Genomic DNA, 19,140 nt, shown 5'->3' with positions numbered 1-19,140 from the left:
CTCAGAAAGTTGGACTGAAACCAAACTTATCAAATTTCCAGAGAGTGTCTCTCAGACAACTCTGAAGGAAATCTTAAGGAAAAATATTCAGAAATGTTGTGGGTTATACTCTCTCAGTTCAAAGTATGTGCCCAGTCTTCTATTCCAATTCTTCTGTCTCAGCAATCTTTACTATTTTTCACCACAGCTGAAGTTCCTGCCCTTCAAGCAGAAGTGGAGGACTGCAGATCAGTAGCTTTTAGATAGAATCACAGTATTTCAATGTTATGTTTAGCTCCTCCCTGTTCCCTTCCCCTCTTCCCCTCCCAAAAAGCCCCAAACCAAAACAAACCTACAATCCCAATCACTCCTGCACTCCTTCAAGAACTTTTACAAGCAGTAAATTCATTTTCACTGCTGTGGCAGTCTCTGCAAGACCTGGCCACTCTCAAGCCTTGTGGCAATCCTAGTGTCAATTCTTTCTTTTGCCTCACCCTTCACAGATACTGAGCATGTTCACCTTCCAATTTTATATAGACTGAGCAATTTCAATATTTTATACTATTTAGTATCTGAAGAAGTTGCAGTTCCATGATCTCACTGGCTTCCTACATAGAAAAACCCAGGGTGTCATTTATCATTCAAAACCACCTCTGCAGACATATGATTCTCCATTGACTAGAGAGAATAATCACCTGGTACACAGAGTGAAACTGCTGTAAAGGCCATTGTCAGACTACAGATGTAACAGAAAATTAATTGATCTGAGACCATTAGGATATTTAAATGTAATGGAAAACCACATTAATTTCACAAGTATTACTTTGAAATGAAATTTTTATTCAATGCCTAGAGTTGAGGTTTTTCTGGCAGCCTGTCTTGCAGGAGTGAAGGATAATCTCTCACTGCTGGAATGAACTATCAACAGTGTCCCATACATTGGTTACAGCACATTGAAAGGAACAGACAACCATCTCCAGGGCAAAAGTCCTTACAGGTATCAGCACAGACCATTTCTTTTGGGATAAATGCCTCTGTGAAGCTGGAGTTCCTCTAGTTGGTCGGTTTCAGTCTGATCAGTAACAGCTGAGAAACCTTTGCCTCAGACAGAAGTGAACCAAATACAAGGTTACAAGTGAAATAAACTGAAATCTGGACCACACTTACAACAGCTCTTTAGTTCTTTGATTTTCCTAATTAGGAACTTGAAGGCATCTGCCATGTGTTAGCTTGGAGTATTCAGCCTATTCAGCAACACCTTCTAAATGCCAGCCCTAAAGAAACAGTTTTTCTGGTCTCACCTTTATAAGTTTACCGTCCTTGCTCCATTTGTACCAAAATGTGGGAGGAAGAATTCACTGCTTTTCCAAAAGGTCAGTGACTTTGATGATCAAAGCATTTCCTTACCCATCTCACCTCCTTGGCAGCAAGTTTTGAGTTTTACACATTTAAGCAGCTCCTACCTCTCAAGATAATAAGGTTCAAGATGTGTGTTTTGTTACGTGATATACTGCAGAATCATATATGCAAAATTCCACTGTTTGTTTTTTTCCTAACCAAATTTGTTATTTTATGTGTTTTTTTTTTCTATAGAGACCAACATATACAACACGTTTACAGTGTAGCTGAAAGATTGTTTAGGTCAATCAGCTCAATCCTACCATTACACATGTATTATTGCTATCACTGTCAGGGGTTCCTTGATTAAAGTATACATGTGTCATAATGTCCTAAATATCATAAATATTCCTTTAACATTTAACTTACAAACATCAAATCAAACACGTACTTTGATGTGCACCTTGATGTGTGACGGCAAGTAACTTTGTTTAAGGCATTTCTCCTTGGCTGTGATGAGACAGGAGACTCTTGTTTTATTTCTATCCTACAGACACATGTAAGCCTGGTTGTGCAATTTATTGGATGTAAATCTGAGTTTCCCTTTTATGGCAATTATTCTTCTATGTTTCAGGTCATTGATGATGACAGGTAGATATTTACAGAACACAGGATTCTCCGACAAAGAGTTGTCTAGTTCAAAAAAGGAAAGTAAAACCTGAAGTATGTAAATCAATACTCAAATTAAATATGTTCTACTTCCAAAGCTTCATCTAAACTTTAATTTGGCAAGTATTCTTGGAGGTCCATATTCCAAATGCTGACCAACATGAGGTTAGCTTAGGTCAGCTCCTGTCAGGTCACAGCCCAGGATTATATTTGTATAGGTTGCTTCATCTGTAATAAAGAGAAATATGTACAACATTGCTCAAATTTTGAATCATCACGATCTAAGAAACTAGTAGCTTTAATGCAGTGTTTTTCTGATAGTTATTGCATAGCTATGTCATATCCATCAGAAGTGAAAAGTATCAGGTAGCAGATCATCAGTAAGAATATGGAAAATATTTTTCTAATTCGGTGTAAATTCTAATCTTCAGAACTTCAGGAGATTCCACTGAATTCAGGAGACTTCCCCAAGCAGAAATGATGTTATGCTAAAGTGTCTTGGCAGATATAGCTAAACAGTTTTCTCTGTTGTGGAAGTTAATTTAGATCATTATATTTTACAGTGCAAATTCATCTCACATTGCTGATTTTAGTAACATTTTACAATGAATGGTAGGTCATTGTCATCATCATTCAGTATGATGATTCACTAGCATCCACAAAAGTAATTTTATTTTAAAGTTCTTTAGAGATTAGCATTAGAAAACCCTAAGGCTGAACCCATAATCCATATGTGAACTTTTTGCCTACAGGGTAAAAGAGTGAGGTTTTGCTCCACCTTCTCCGTATTAGGAGAGATGTGATTAATCACTTAAGAAATGTGCAGGTTTTTCAGCCTCTCAGATCTGCCTGTACCAAGACACAGTTTTTGGTACCAGAGGCGTGACAGCTCAAAACCTGGTAAATCCTGTAGTTGTCAGACTCTTTCATAATGACCAAATTTGATTTATTTGTAGATTTCAAATTGAAAAACCCCAACAAAGTAATCATCTTTACTCTTCCTAAGCAGAATTAAGGCCACAGACTTTTACCTAGCTCTTATTGTGACAAGTTGTGTTATTGTCACATTTTTCGTTGAACTGAAATTTTTTTTAAAAAAATCCAATTCTGAGCCCCTTATGTTTATATTCTGTTGGGACCCAAACCAGGGCTTTCTTTTACTTTTTCATTTATATCTTGGCAGAACTAGCTGGAATAGCATCCCTCTGCAAAGCTTTGTACAAATACATAACAAGCAGTGCCTTGTAACAGGGCACTGATTGTTTAATGCACAAGACAAAGGGCGGGGATGGGAGAAAATGGAGATAGACAAGTTTACAGATCATAAAGTATAGAATAGTTTGGTTTGGAAGAATCTTCTGAAGGTCATCTAGCCCAACCCTCAACCCAAGATGGAAAGACTAAACCACAAAGAAACCAATAACCACAGTCCAGTGTCTTTCAACCCTACTGTAAGATTTGTGTAAATATGTGCTAACCCCTTAAAAATCCATCTCCAAAAAACTTGTCCCAGACTACTTAGGAAATCAGTGAATGAGCACAGGACGTGCAAGGGCCATGGGAAGAGAATTGTCACCAAGAGCAGGGTGTTGAAAGTAACTGCATAAATATCACAAGAGTCCTTCTCTATCCCCAAGTGTTCACACCCTGAAAAGGGAATTAACTGGAGAGCAAGGCAGGTATTCGTAACACCTCCTAACAGCCTTTGACATTGCTACGTTTGGCCTCCCTTTTCAGCTATGAGCAGAAATCACATATCAAAGTCAGATACAAGTAAGCTGTAGCTATGTATAATGGGTAGTAGAAAATTACTGATGTATACACACACACCTTACAGTGTCTACACTCTCCTATGTTTTCATTTATCCAGTAAAACAACTTACTAGTAGCCAAATTTAAAAGTCTGATATCATTTGTTATTTAAAAAAAATATTTGGATTGGTGGAAAATGAAACTTCCATTATGTTCAGACTTCAAGCAAATTGTCCTTCTGTTTCTGCTATTTACTACAGGAGACAAGGAAAAGTCTAGTGAAACTCTTACTTATCTGGGGAGCACATGAGTAGTGCATATAATACCTTCTGCTATGTGTTTTGTGACTAGAGTACAATAATTATCAGGGAATTCCAAGGTGCAAGGGGCCCTTCTACATATTTTCCTCATTAGTAGCACTTTTCTACTCAGCCATATTAGTATCCACCTGACAGCGCAAGCCAGGCAAGTAACTGTGGGTGGGATCCAGCTAGCAGAGCCTAAGTACCTGTGCTGTGGCAGACAAAATAGTAACTCTGAAAGTTATTAAATGCACCTCTTGTTCTCCACTGGTGAGATAAAGAAATTAAGTTATTTATGTTAGGATAATGCATGCATTAAGCTCTTGCAATTAGAATCACGCATGTACCTCAGAGTTCAAATACTTCTGAATTCTCAAAAAAAATCCAATTCTCTCACTGAGGAAGAAACACTAGTTTCCCACAGTCTCCTCAAAACTACACAGAATTTAGCTTGGAGGCTTTTGTTCTTGGTTGAGTCAGTGCAATGCACATCCTATATGCCATCTAGTTGTAGGTCTAGAAAACTTTGCTCCTTATCAGTTTGTCTTATATACGGAAAGTGAGGGTCCTGGTTTAAGTTTAGCTTTCCTCTTCTCACCCCTTAAGGCAGGTATTATGAACACTTCAATCAAAAAACGTTTCTGCTGAGAGCTTTTAAATGTTTCCTTGCAAAACTAAGGAGATTTTACAAAGATGTTTGTGATGTTATTAATTTCACTTGATGGTTGTATACAATGCATTGGAAGCATGTTAACAGTTTCAGTCCAGAGCTGAAGAACTAGTGTCCACACTAAAAAACAGACCAATTTCAAATAAGAAGCAAAGAAAAGAGAGGAGGAGAAGGGAAAGGAAGGGAAGGGAAGGGGAGGGGAGGGGAGGGGAGGGGAGGGGAGGGGGGGAGGGAGGGGAGGGAGGGAGGGGGAGGGGAGGGGAGGGGAGGGGAGGGGAGGGGAGGAGAAAAAATCACAGAGCAGAACAAACTGGCATTACTCATGTTCAAGGCACTATAATTTCATGCAGAGCAACAGGTGACAATTAGTGCTGCAGGAATTAGGGCAGTACTATGAATAAATTGATAATTCTTGTATCTCTGCTGTGTCTCACCCCTCCCACCTTTACAGAGATCCTGTTAAGGCTAGTGGATCAGAGTGAACTCAAGAGGGTTATCATCACATCATAGCTTTACTTCAGGGCTCAGAGTAGGTATTGGATGAGATCATGTATGAATAAAAACAAACCACTTCAAAGTCTTGTCAGCAGTCCCTCCCCCAATTTATCTCAGACAAAGTCTTTTCCTTTTAATTACGCAGCTTAATACATGTAGAAAAACAGTTTATTCTCCATGTAAATACATATCCCAAGTTTGCTTCCATTTAGGATCACAGGACAAAAATGAGGCTGTATAATTTGCCACTGATGGGTCACAAGCTTTGAGTATACTCAAACTTTTGGATTTTTTTACAGATGTAGGCTCAGGAGGGAACTTGAACAACTCCTTGTCAAGTTGTTACATGAATGTTTTGCGATACAGCCTATTCAGCCATGGGGAAAGGAACTGCTTGCTTTGGCACGGTTGCAAGATGACTGGCACAATGGGCAAGTGAGGTTGTTGGCAGTTCTTACTAGTAGGTAAAGGTGCAACCTGAAATAATACCATTATATCTAGCTAGAGATCAGCGCAGATTGAAGTATGAGCCAATATGTTTTATAATCAATTTAAATCCTTGTAAGCCCCCATTTAATGCAGGAAATATTATACGCCTCCATGGAGAGAGAGAAAGAAATTAAAGAATTAATTTGGAGCAAGCCTGAAATAGAAGCAGGGTCAAGTCTCCCAAGTTTTTTAAGTATTGTGAAAAGAGATGAGCTCATGTGGCATTGTGCTTGAGGCTAAGCCTGCTCTTGGGGATGCCATCTGACTGGCTGGCTGGCTGCTCCAGAAAACAGCAGTCCTACATCTCCTTTGCATCAACACTGGCACTTATCTGGTCTCACAAGGAGCTGGTCCAGGCATAGTGACTCAGTGTTCACCTATGCTGGCCTGTGGGAAGTAATGGCAAGGTATGAAAAATGGGACTACCCCATCCAGCAGCAGGTAGCCATTACAGCAGCTTAAATGGAGTGCAGGAACGTACCCAATGTAAAGTGGAGTTCTCCATCTCACAGGTATGTAGCAGAGGAACACAAAGATTTATAAGTACTCTGAGTCTCCAGTGAAGGCAGACTTTCTCTAATAATTCAAAAAGATCCTTTTCCAATTGAGAAAGCTGAATAAAATGTCTGTTTACATATTGGACTCAAATAATCATCATCTAGAGTCTTTTATAAATACATATCCTAAGCAGAAGACCTCAGAGACTCACTTCTGGGCTGCCGGGATGTTCATTGGGTTTCCAGAGCATTTCAGCCTACAGAGTCATGCACACAGCAAGGGGGAGGCAGTATTTGGGGGTAATAAGGTAGCTTTCAGCTAAATAATCAACTTTTTCCTGATCAGGGTGGCTTACAAGGTGAAGTTCAGCTGTGCAAGGAAGGACTCTTACCGCTATAGTAATTGATCAGTATATGCCTCCTATAAAATTCCAGGTGCATCTAAACCTAAAAGCTTTTGCTCATCACCAGGACACCAAAGCAGAGCCCAAAACAGCCCTTGCCTCAAGGTATAAAATTGTTTCAGTTTTCTGAAGTTCGCAGTGGATCGGAGCCCTGATTCAGCTTCATCCTGCTTCTTGGTAGGGACATACTGCAGTGCCCCCATGTATCAAAAAACACAGTAGGTGCTTTGAGTAAATTCTGGAGGGTCGAAAGGGAAGGTCAGTGAAAAGTGGTATGACAGTGTTTGCTCACAAACCAAAATTAATGAGATTATTAACACTAGAGCAGACTATGAAGAACTACGGGAAAGCCTAATAAATCAGACAGTGTAAGATTAGGTTTGCTGTAGATAAGAGGTGCTTTCAGAAGAACAATTTAAATTTACTCATACACATCGATTTCTAAACTAGTTGAAGGTTCTTAGGAAAAGTTTAAGCATGATCTTTGGCAGTTTAAAAAGCGTGTGCAGAAATACAAATAAGATACTGGTCTGTACTGAGAAGCAGATGAAAATGTGGTAAAACATCGCAGAGCGAATAGGGATATATATTTTCCATGAGTATATGACATCACTTTTACTCTGGACTTCAGTTTCTGGAAAATAAATCCTATTTTCTGCTATTTTCTGAAATTACAGAGTTGGAGATGAATTGAAAATAATTCAATAAAGAGGGCAAGAGATGAAAGGAAAAGGCTTCCATAAAAAAACAGTTTAAAAAATTGAAGGTAAAATTAGACTAAACATTTTTGTGGCAGTAGCAGGGTATGGGACATCTAAAAAGGTATGATATTGAAGTAGTTCTTTTTATCCTACCCAATCATGTTTCATTTCCCATTGTTGTATCTGTGAGGTAGCTGAGAATCCTATGCAGTAGGACAAAGGACAGGAGAGCCTGTAGTTCCAGACAGAACTATACTTATTCTTTTCCAAATTTTGTTACAAGTATGCACCATGTCTGTGGTGTAGAAACGTGATGTACCGCAGCTGCTGCTACTGCATAGCTCAGCTTTTCAGACAAGAGAACATCCTTTAGAGATCATCAGATTAGGTTGACTAACTGGCTGTTCTGTCCAAAGAAAGCCAGCCTTTTGACTTTTACTGCAATGTGATGGACTTCCCTGCAGGGACTTAGGCCAAAGTTTACAGCAGCTTAAAGACATGTAGTTACTCAAGGAGCTTGAGTTTATCTGTTGTGGAAAACAGACAGGAATAGATCCAACTTCAGTGATAGTGAATTTCAAAGTCTTTTCTTTCCTTGGATACCTTCCATAGAAACCTCTCACGGATAATCCACCAAATACAAATATTCCTGGGCCACAGTGGGGAAATCACTATGAAAAAGAGTTACAAGACCTTTAGTAACACAAAGAAGTGTGTGATTGAACCAATTAACTATTCTCATAATAAGGGGAGAAAAAGGGGGAAGAGAGACAGCACAAAACTTTAACCCAAATATTTAAATGCTCGATAAACCCTGTATTGCAAGGTATTGCTGTAACAAGTGTGAAGAAGGGCAACAAAGTTAGTGAAGGATCCACAACACAGGTATTATGGGCAGTGGCTGAGGGAGCTGGGGTTGCTTAGTCTGGAGAAAAGGAGGCTCATGGGGGACCTTATTGTTCTCTACAACTACCTGAAAGAAGGTTGTAGGCTGGTGGGGTCAGTCTCTTCTCCCAGGTAACAAGCAATAGGACAAGAGGAAATGTTCTTAAATTGCTCCAGGGGAGGCTTAGATTGGATATTAGGAAAAAATCCTTCACCAAAAGACTTGTCAAGCACTGGAATAGGCTGCCCAGTGAAGTAGCGGAGTCACCATCCCTGGAGGTATTTAAAAGCTGTGAAGCTGTGGCTCTTACAGACATGGTTGAGTGGTGGATGTGGCAGCGCTGGGTTAATGGCTGGACTTTGTGTTCTTAGAGGTCTTTTCCAACCTAAGTGATTCTTTGATTCTATGACTGTATAATTAGCCTGTTGAACACATTCCCACAGGATATTGTTGTACTATGTAGTTTAGTGAATATGAATGTAGGTATTCCTTGGTTTTAATGTACTCAAGGCAAACACTATTCTCTGGCTTCTAGCTTGACAATAACCAGCTTGAATTTATGTTGTTAATTCCATTGTGTATGTCCCACCCAACACAGACACTGTGCAACTGTTTCCAGTGTCTAAGTTTAGTGTTGCAGAATTTCGTATTAACTGCTGCATTACTGTCAAATACGTAGTTTTGGGCTAGGGCAAGTGTTGCCAGTGCGGCAATTTGCACCTCCCAAGACCTAACCAGTACAATATTACCATATGAATGATCCCCCCCCCCCCTTTCCCTCCCTCAATCAGGAGTATGCCTATTTCCCTTCCATTATAAAGCCAGTCAAAAGCTACTGCCAAGCTGTTAAAATTTTGATCTGTCTCCTTAAAAAAATAAATCCTTGTGAAAGAAAAGGTGTTATTAGCTGTGATAATAACAGGTGGGAAAATAACAAGAACTGTTTCTTTCTTGTCTTTCATTTAAACGTGTCTATTTTTAAGCAGACCGGACAGCTCTGCTTGTCATTTTTTAGCTGTAAAGGGAGTTGGTTCAAGGTCTGCCAGCATGATAGGTCTTGCCTCCATTTAGGCTGGAGATATTACCATTCAAGGTTTCTTTTAATAGCAAATGAATACTTTAGAGTTCAGAAGTGCTCTTTAAACTCTATTTTTCTGATTTCTAGTAGCTGCCTTGTTCGCAGGGAGAATTGTTATGCAGTGTTCAGTATCCTGGCCCCAACTCACAAAGCCAGGGGCCAATCCAACTGCTGCATGTGTGGAGTGTTTTAATTCATACAGTGCTTCAATAAAACCAAACCAACCAATCAACCAACAAAAAATCAAACCCCATAAAGGTGTGCATGCACGCACATACACACACACACACACACACAGCTGCTCATTTCAAAGTAAAAAGACAGGGAAGACCAGCTTAATATTGATTGATTAAAAATTGTAAGAGGATCGCTATTATTTAAGCTCTCAGGAAAGGCAATCACCAACACCTAGCAAGTGTCTTTCTCTACACATCCCAAATCACCCTAGGGTACAATATCATGTAATTCAAAATGTACACGAGTTCTGCACCTTCTCCAGAGGCACCTGGAACTAACAATGGCCAAAAAGATAGTGTTGGGCAGACGCAATAGTACAAGGTAAAAAACTACTCTGATATTTCAGATCCTTCAATATATTTTAAACATAATCAGCAAAAGACACTTGAAAGAAAAAAGCAAACTCACCATTCTGGAAACTAAGAGTTTTTTCCTAGATCCAAATTAGGCTTTTGTCCAAGACATCAGCATTGTTGAAGGAATACTTATTCTTGCTCCAGCTTTGAAAAACTCCGGCGTGCTGAGGGTTCAGGTAGGTGCTGGAGTACACCTGGCGAGCCTCCCTCTTCAGGGTGCTGTGCAATGCCTGCTGGAATGTGCAGTCTAGCAGGTACCTGGCACCACTTGTTCGAACAGACAGGAGTGAGCGATGGGACTACATTACCCATAATTGCCTTCTGCTGGTTTATGATTACACCTGAAACCAGGAGAGGTGGTGTGGGAGTTTCGCCTTAGGGAGGAGAGATAGACACGCAGAGGAGAGAAGGAGGAAGCATGTGCTCCTTGTGTGCCACTGGAACAGAATTAGGGTTTTCTACTTTCACACACCATGTTGCAGATATATTGAATTGCTGGGAGAGGCTCAATAAGTGGCCTTCTGATAAAGGTCAAGTTAGAAATAATTAGATTTACAGGCAATGAGCACAATGACTGAAATCTCGTGAACCTGTATGACCGGTTTAGGTATGTGAGAGAATCAGACAACTGGGTATAAGGAAGCAAGGGAAGGAGGGGTGGCAGTGGCGTGGGATATCTACAGAGGAGGGAATGCAAAGATATTTGGGAGCGTCAGGAGGAAAGGGTTCCCTTTTACCCCATGTCCTTGAGGAAATACATTATATTGCAGGTATTTTTCTCAGTAATTTCAGAATTTTGCAGAATAAGGTTTAGAAGGACAAAGATTACAGGTACAGAGAGGTAAGAAAAATGGTCTTTGTGCTAGTAATGTCACAGGGAGTTGGAGAAGGAATGATTTGCCTATTCTGTTATTATTTGCTACCTGTGGTTTTAAGGCACTTAGGACTCACAATTGAAACCCTCCTTTCACAAAAAGAGGGTTCACAGGCTTTCTAATCCTGCCTCCAAATAGCTGAAGTATAAATCAGATAGGATAAAAAAATGGAGAAAGGCAGAATCCAGGTTGTTTATGGACAAGATAGTGTCAATACTGGTGGGTAATTTCCACCAAATAAGCAACCTGCTGAAACAAGTCGTTCTGTCTGACCAGGGCTGGTAGCAAAATGAGGTGAAACTCATCAAATAGTTTCATCTGGAAAAAATGGTCAATGCATTACAGCACCATTCAGTTCCTTCAGAGAACTGAACACTTTCCCACCCCCCACTCAATCCAGAAAACAGCCTTTCCCACCTTGCCATATGTAACAAAGAGGAAAAAAGAGATGCCCCATCTCTAAATGCTTTAAGCAACCCAGTAGATTGTTGCTTAACAACTGTATCCATGTAACAAACATGGATAGAGCCTTCCTAAATCTTCGTTCGCGAAGCCTAGCCATGATGATGATGATAGATATAGATTGTTGAGAGAGCTCTATCCTGCTGTCAGAAGTAGAATGTTAGAGTAACACAGCAGGGTATTCACTATGTACTGAAACTACTAGTTACAGAAATATTAGGTGATTTCTAATACCACTGCTTCTGTAAAGGTTTAGTTTTGAAATTCAAGATCTGGAAATAGAAAATGTGGGACAGATAAGTCCTGTCAGACACCAGAAGAAGAAGGGAAACGTTTCCAGTGACATTTAGTGGCTTATTCAGAGCTACTAAGAAAGCAAGTATTTAATTTTTTTTATATGTTTCATTTTCTGGATTTTGGATTTTCTTTGCATTTTTTTTGAGGTAGGTACTTCCTATCATGTGTGTCTAATACAAATGACAACACACACCAAATCAATTGAAACTTACTGTTATACTAATATAATCTAATACTAAATTAAGATCTTGGTATCCTAAACTCTAAATTTCAATCCCTTTTCTGTCATGTCAACTTAAAATTTCTGGTTAGATAAGATACTCTTCCCCAGGCTTCATTTCCCTGAATGGACCATATCCTCATAATAGGAATGTTGGTTCCCAGCAGAAGTATTTTCAGAGCCAGATGTTTTTGATAATCCATTCTTCTGGTTAAAACAATATTTTAAAAAATATTAGTGGGATTTTATCTTAAACAGAAAGACTTTATGTTTAAGCTGATGATTTTTAACATCTCTTTTTACAGAGATGAATCAAAACTCAATTAACATGATATGCCTCTCAACTGTTTCTCAGGTAGAAAATGAGTATACAATGTACCCATAAATCTGCAGTTGGAACCCTAGCGATCCACATAAAGCATCTACAGGATTTCAGTTCACCTCTGGGCCATAAGAAGATAGAATGCTTTGGGTTGGACATCTTTGCACTAGATCAGGTTGCTCAAAGGCCCATCCAACCTGGACTTGAACACTTCCAGGGATGGGACATTCACAACTTCTCTGCACAACCTGTTGCAGTGCCTCACCACCCTTTCATTAAGGAATTTCTTCCTAATATCTAATCAAAACTTATCCTCTTTCAGTCTTAAGCTATTTTCTCTTGTCCTATCTCTGCATGTCCTTGTAAAAAGCCCCTCTCCATCTTTCTTGAAGCAGCCATTTAGGTACTGGAAGGACCCTACCTACAAAAGGGCTCAAGCATTAACATAGTCTGTCCAGGTTTTCTGTACAAGGGTGACCAATTATTAGTTCACACATATTTATTAAAGTCTGCCACTTCTACCTTGTTGCACAATGAAGATTACCTTAAAGGCATCTAAACCAGATGTTTAAAAGACAGTGCTACATAATCTGCTACCTCTCCAGAAAATTCTGATCAGTCAGTTTCCATTTCCAGACTCCACTGAAACCCAGATTCCTCAACAGCTTTTCTTTGAACACCATTTGATGAGAAACTGTGGTTTTCTACAGTTTGACTCATTTTCAAAGTCTTCTAGAAATCAGATTTAGATTCCTAGACCTTAGGAATGCTAGGTAGTTTGTGGACAGTTGAGCAATTTAATGTGTTTAATTAACTGCACTTTTTGTGTACAAGGTAAACCCACATGCTGTGCACACAAACAAAAACTATATCAGATCCTCACAGGCTCACTTGGCAATATATTTTTCACTTTTTTTTTTTGTTTGTTTGCTAAGCTCAATCCACTTCTCAGATATATTTCTGTTATTGAAATTGATGGAATTTAGGGAGGAACCTTATGGAACAGCAGGGGGACCAATGAGGTTAATTCTGAAGTGGAAAGTTTGGAAGATGGGAGCACTTGCGTATGGGAAGATGTGGATTAAAGCCAGACACGATGGATCAGCCCACATTAGCACAGCAACTAGTGTGGCAAGAGCAGAGGAGACCATGGAAAGTTTGGGAGCATAAGCAGTCACATGCTGGCTTGAGATAACATAACATACATGGTAAGTGGCAGCCACCTCTTCACTTTTCGTTTGATTACAGTATGTGCTTTCCCCTTTCCTGATTTTTTACTTTTGTTTGCTTGTTTAAATACCTACATATTTTGATGGCTAAACCTAGTAGTGACTGCAGGGTCAAAGGGCACACTTAGTTTCTGCGTGTAAAAATATTTTATTTGCTTCCAACGGATGGAATAGCTGTGGCAGAAAGCAGCATATACTCTTGGACATGCATATCTTTTTGCTGCAGTTCTCATCAGAAGAACGGAGAACACCAAGGCTTCACTGTACATTACATACTATTCTCATCCCATTTGTTCCAGTCATTGCTAAAACTTATGAGATAACAAATATGAACCCCTTGCCCATCAAGCCTTTAGAAGAGGGCCACCATTAACTTTAGGCTACGTGACAGTTACCTATATAATTATTTCCAATGCAAATTAGCTGTGGTCACTGCACCATGATTTATACATGCATGTAGGAGAGAAAACAAAGGTATCATGTCAGGGCATTCTGAATACAAAGAGTCCACTCAGACATGGTCAACTATATTATTCTTCCCCTGCCAGTAGCCACCAGTGGAAGAAAAACTTCCATGGCAGAGAATATTCAGGCCAAAGATGTTTACACATGAGGCAGCAGCTTAGGTAGAACTCCCAATGAAATAACAATTAATAAAGGTGTGGGGGTGAAAACTGTTCCTCTGACAGGTCTACGATAGAAAATGTTTAATAGTATGGTTATGCTGGCAAAAATGGTTTTGGCTGTTCTTACTGCTTCCAGGACCATGAGTATAATCTATACCAGCAAAAGCACTTCTGCCAGTTTTGTGTCACATTAGGGCTGTTGCCAGTATAAAACATGGCCAAAAATCACATTTTGAAGAGATATTACTTATGATAACAAACATTTCTAAAACAAAGCAGGCTTTACAAACACTAATGAATACTCCACCCAGGCAGGAAAAGCCAATTTTCCTGATATATAGTGAACCAAAGCAATCAGAAAGCTTTTACCGGGTTTCTGGAGGGAAGGATACAGTTCTGGGCAACGTTAAACACCAGAAAAACAGCTCTCAAAGTTTCTTAGACTTTAGTCAAGGTGAAGATTTGGTATAAGAAATGCAGCATCACATTTTAACGAATACGTAGAACTTGTGGCATGAGTACCACAGTACCACAGCATTATGCAGTAAGAGAAACTACAGCCAAAGCACAAGTGTGTACTTAAACTGCTGAAGGCAACAGACCAAACTGAAAGAACACTGTCCAGCAATGAAGTTTGTAAGGAAGATGCTATATTGAGCAGCAGAAGCTATATTTGGACTTACTAGATCTGTTTCTGCTCTGGGGGGGGGGGAAATAATTTCTCCATGGTAAGCTGGACCAAGAACTGAAATGTGGTTTTGTTTTGTTAAAAAAAACCAAAACCACCACCAAAACGAAACCAAACCAACAAACCAAACCAAGCAACCAACCAACCAACCAAAACACTCAGAAAGTCCTAAAGAAAAAAAAGTTTTTCTGATTTTCATATATCAACAACTCAAGGAAAATCATTGTTTTCCTCTAGTACTTATCTTAGTGAAGAAATGAGTATACCATGCCTCTATGTTGATTGAACATGAAGTAATATTAAATAGAGAGCATTTTGTTTTGTAATGAAATTTTAAAGAGGATCATTTAAGCAAAACATTAGATGAATAGGTACCTGGCAAACTGGACTGAAGAATATCAGGGGAGGAACGTTCCTGAATAGTGAGCATATGGTTGCCAAAAGGGAATTGGAGAAAGAGCTCTGAAAGTGGTAGAGAAAGATCTCTTTCTCTCTTGAAAAGAAAAGTGGGTTGGAACTTGTACCCTAGGGAAAGACTCACAAGTTGTCTTTTGTACTATGAAAACATTTGTTTCCTCTCTGTAACTAAGGCTGATAGTTTGGTTAGTTGCTAGATTACTTTGTGCAAAGAGTGTTCATTAAACAGACAATTTATTTTTGTGTTTACATGATTTTTAATCTGTCACTAGCAAACTTCTCTCTCCCACAGCTGAATCTGCTGTGCTCTGCAGGGAAAGAACACTTACTCCATTCCCACAGAGAAAAGGTACAACGAGACCTCAAAAGAAGAAAAACAAATTTTGCTTGAGCATACAAGCCTACTACCTCAGTGAGTAAGACACATGCAAAGACCCCCATGGCCCAAGCAGTGTTTTGCAGAGACTAATCCTGCAGTCCTTGCAGTGATGCCTACAGATCCATGTACATTAGACTCGGCAAAAGAATAACATCTTTCAGGTTAGTAAAACCCTATTTTGGTCCTAGTTCCTCATTAAATCCTGCTTCGCTTATATTGCATGTCACCAAGGACAATGTTCCATGTGACAGTAAAAAAAAATTTCTGCAGACGGGAGGAGCAAGGTAGAATAATGGGGTCCAGGCCAAAAAGTCCATGTCTTGAAGAGTAATGAGCAGTGAGGCAAGAAAAATACTGTTCTGTCTCAGATTTTATTATATTGTATTTCAAGAAATTATTAGCACACTGTACTCAGCCACACTGGGGTAGAAAATAATTGGTTACTAAAGAAGCAGCAAATAAGATTCTTTTGTTGCTATTTTTAGCCTGATTTCCTCAGGAAACAAGGTCTACATGATTGTGCTGTGTCTAAGACTCCAATTGATCCTCACTACCACTAGTTTGTGAATCCATGAGCCAGTTCAGCTTAATGAAGGGACAGAGAACTCAGATTGGGTAGAATGCTGCAAGTTTCTTGAAAAGGCTCATCCAAGCAAAAAAGAAAGCTGAGGACCTCTGTGGAGGAAAGGTTACCATATTATTAGACCGCAGAAAATCACAGTGAAAACAGCAAATGAAAGAGGGACTGATATCAAAGCACAAAATCCAGAGAAGGTTTCTTTTTTTAACAGGTAAAAATCCAGTTCAAAACAGAAAGTTATGAGAAATTGAAATCCAAAAGCTCCTCTATTTCATACAAAAACATACACATCAAGAATCAGAATCTGATCTCATTGTAGATCCCAAGCAGCTTTGCTGAATTAAGTAGTAGGTGGCTAGATTTGACCATATAGTTTGTCAACATGGACCTGTTCTTCAGCACTGACTATGTAAAGAACTTGAAAATCTGGCCACCGGTGCCTCACTGGGAGTCAGGAGATACCAGACACTCTTGAAAGACAAGCCTTTGTTTAGGTGCCCATATGGAAAGCAGCTGCTTCTAAAAATCAGATTTGAGGCACCAGGTAAGACCTGAAAAATACTTTATAGCACCATTACAAACTTAAAACTGATTGTCTCCATGTTAGACAGGGTTCGAAAAATGACATAAATAGCAAGAGTTTCATGTTCTTTGTGCCATTTAAAGCTGAAAGTAAGTATTTGCTAGCTGGGGTTTCTTCTTTTTACTTTGGGTTGATAAAAATGCAATTTTGAAAAGGCTCAAAGAAATTAATTTTTTCTTACTGACTTGAACAATTACTTGCTAAATATCTATCAATTACAGCTTAAATATAACTTTTACTTTAAAACAAGTTATTCATCCCTTTAAGATAGATTGTATTTCCACTAACATAGGAGCTAATAAGCCCTGAAAAGCTAGAACCACAAATTCATTTCTTCTTTGTTATGAATTGAGAGTTAGTTTTTGGGTTTTATTCCTCCAGTTGAGAACATTTCCTCAGTTTAGTAGAAAACATTTGTCCTGTTTTAAATTTAATAACACCTTAGTCTGTATTAATAGTAAACCTAAATGTGACTGATTTTCTAAATTGTGGTCTAAAAAGTAGCTAAATAAGAAGTGAGCAGTGAAGCTGTGAAAGGAGCTAAAGGCCAGTTTTTTATCCCTTCTCACAATCACCTGGCCTCCTTAATCCAACAGCATGATGCCGCTCACTGTGATGTATCCTTGAAATGTGGTCCATTAAGCCAGGTGACTGCATATTTCCGCAGTAACTGAAGCAATAGTCTAAGCTTACTACATTTTTGACCTATCATACCCAGTACATTATGTCTAATACCTAAAGTATTAATTACTCATATTTACTGTGTGGTATAGTAGATAAAGAAGTGTAAAAGTTACCTTTTAAGTGTTGCCTACAACTAGGAGTCAGGGTTTCAATAACGTCTGTAGCATGAAAAACAATTTGTCTTTACAACTATGATAGAACTGTATGGGATGACTGGATTGATCGCATTTTATTTATCAATTACTTACACATCATATTTGGAGATTAAAAAAGTACAGGTTTTGGTTGCATTTTTATCTATTCTCATTAGATAATTTGATCATAATTATTTTTATAGTGACACAAATTAGTTAAGTTCTACTATGCCTTTGTCATATATTTGCGGTACAGAAATGTGGATCTGAGCTCTTACTGTCTGTGTATTCGTTACCTGGAAAAAACCACTCTGTTTCTCATCATCAGCTATATCAAGCAAAGGAAAAATCTTGTAACAATGCAAAGAAAAATACCCACACCACTGATAAAGAAACTATTCAGTTATGTAATCACTCCGGCGTTCAGTTGGGTTTCCGAGTCGGCAAAATATCAGTTAATCTTCTTGTTGTTGACATAATTCAGATGAGTATTTAACAATGTATTTTGTTGTTTTGTTCTTTAGGAATAGTATTATCATGCTTACATTGCATATGTATATGTTTTTTTCTGCACCCGAATCTAAGCTCTGGAGTACATACCTCTCAGCTCCACAAGCAACTGGTACTAACCAGATGCTATTATCACCCTGATAATATTGTCTCACCTTTTAATAACCGAAATGTAATTTTCCAAAAGCTCTACAAACAACCACCTGATCTGCAAAACACTGTTTCTGCAACTGAAATCTCTCTCTCCTATAACAAGAAATTTTGATGCACTATAAACCCATTAAAATTACTCCTAAGGTAGAGTGACCCCAATCCTTTCAGAAAAGGCCTGACATTATCATCCTTACAACTGAAAAACAGGACCCAGCTTTAACTCCCAGGTGACCTCACGTGACTAATCTGAAGCACACACAAAGGCCTGGAGATGGTCTTTAATGTGCCTACCGAAAAGGAGGATCATTTCTGGCTGCCTTAGGAGTAATAGAGCTGGAACCCAAGAGTATTTCAGCTGAAAAGCCACTCCCAGACCTGGCCAGCTCTGGGCAGAGCTGCTGTTACCTCTGGGCCCCTGGAACTTAAAAGAGAACCTCTTATTCACTGATACCTCCTGTTGCCTCTGATTACCATAATGACTGTAATTAATGCCTACACCACCAGAGCAGTGTGTGCTGGTACAGCAGCCCTCCACCCATGGCTGGCACCTCCTGCAGCTTACGAGGTGGTGGCAGCTGAGCACTCCCTGTGTCTACTGACATTTTTTGCACTGAGGCTGCTAATGTGGGAGAAATGGTAATGCAAGAGACGATATTCTGATTTCATCTTCTGCTAATATCATTTTTCTTTTTGCTTTTAAGTTTTATCTTTTGGACTTTCAAAGGTTCTGACTAAAGATGGCTTCCCAGCTTAGAGAAATCCTGCAAGGTTCAATAAACAGTATGACTTAAGTACAGCGTATGTTGAGAATGCAGTTATAAAAAAGTAATAATGCTAGTTCTTCAGCTGTTAGTAATCAGAGCAACTCTGCTGAAGCAAAAGGAGTGGTTCCAGTTCACATCTTCTGAGGATCTGATACGTATCAAACTGCTAAACGTGGAACATCACTTCAGTACACTAGGCCCCTGTTAAATGAAAGCTGTGGAAATAGGAGCGTATTTGGTTTAGAGGTCTTTATGAGACCTGTTCTGGAAGGCAGGTCCCTGCAATGCACTGAATATTTTCAGCACTGACTGGCTCGAGGGAGTGCTCACTCAAAAATCTTGCAGGGTTCGTTCCTCTTGCCTT

At 39.2% G+C, this 19,140-nt stretch overlaps 1 protein-coding gene across 1 annotated transcript in view; it reads right to left on the bottom strand.

Annotated features, from left to right (window-relative positions):
- Positions 1–17,188, bottom strand: part of MACC1 (MET transcriptional regulator MACC1) — a 40,599-nt gene extending 23,411 nt beyond the window's left edge. The window contains 2 exon segments of the mRNA XM_039388606.1: positions 1,781–2,010; positions 17,107–17,188. Of these exon segments, the coding sequence (XP_039244540.1) occupies positions 1,781–2,010; positions 17,107–17,188 (312 nt within the window).
- Positions 17,189–19,140: the final 1,952 nt, after the last annotated feature.

This window comes from Pipra filicauda, unplaced genomic scaffold, assembly GCF_003945595.2.
Source record: "Pipra filicauda isolate LSUMZ 115617 unplaced genomic scaffold, ASM394559v2 scaffold66_size7647185_pilon, whole genome shotgun sequence".
Lineage (NCBI taxonomy): Eukaryota > Metazoa > Chordata > Aves > Passeriformes > Pipridae > Pipra > Pipra filicauda.
This window is presented reverse-complemented; position numbering and strand designations above follow the sequence as displayed.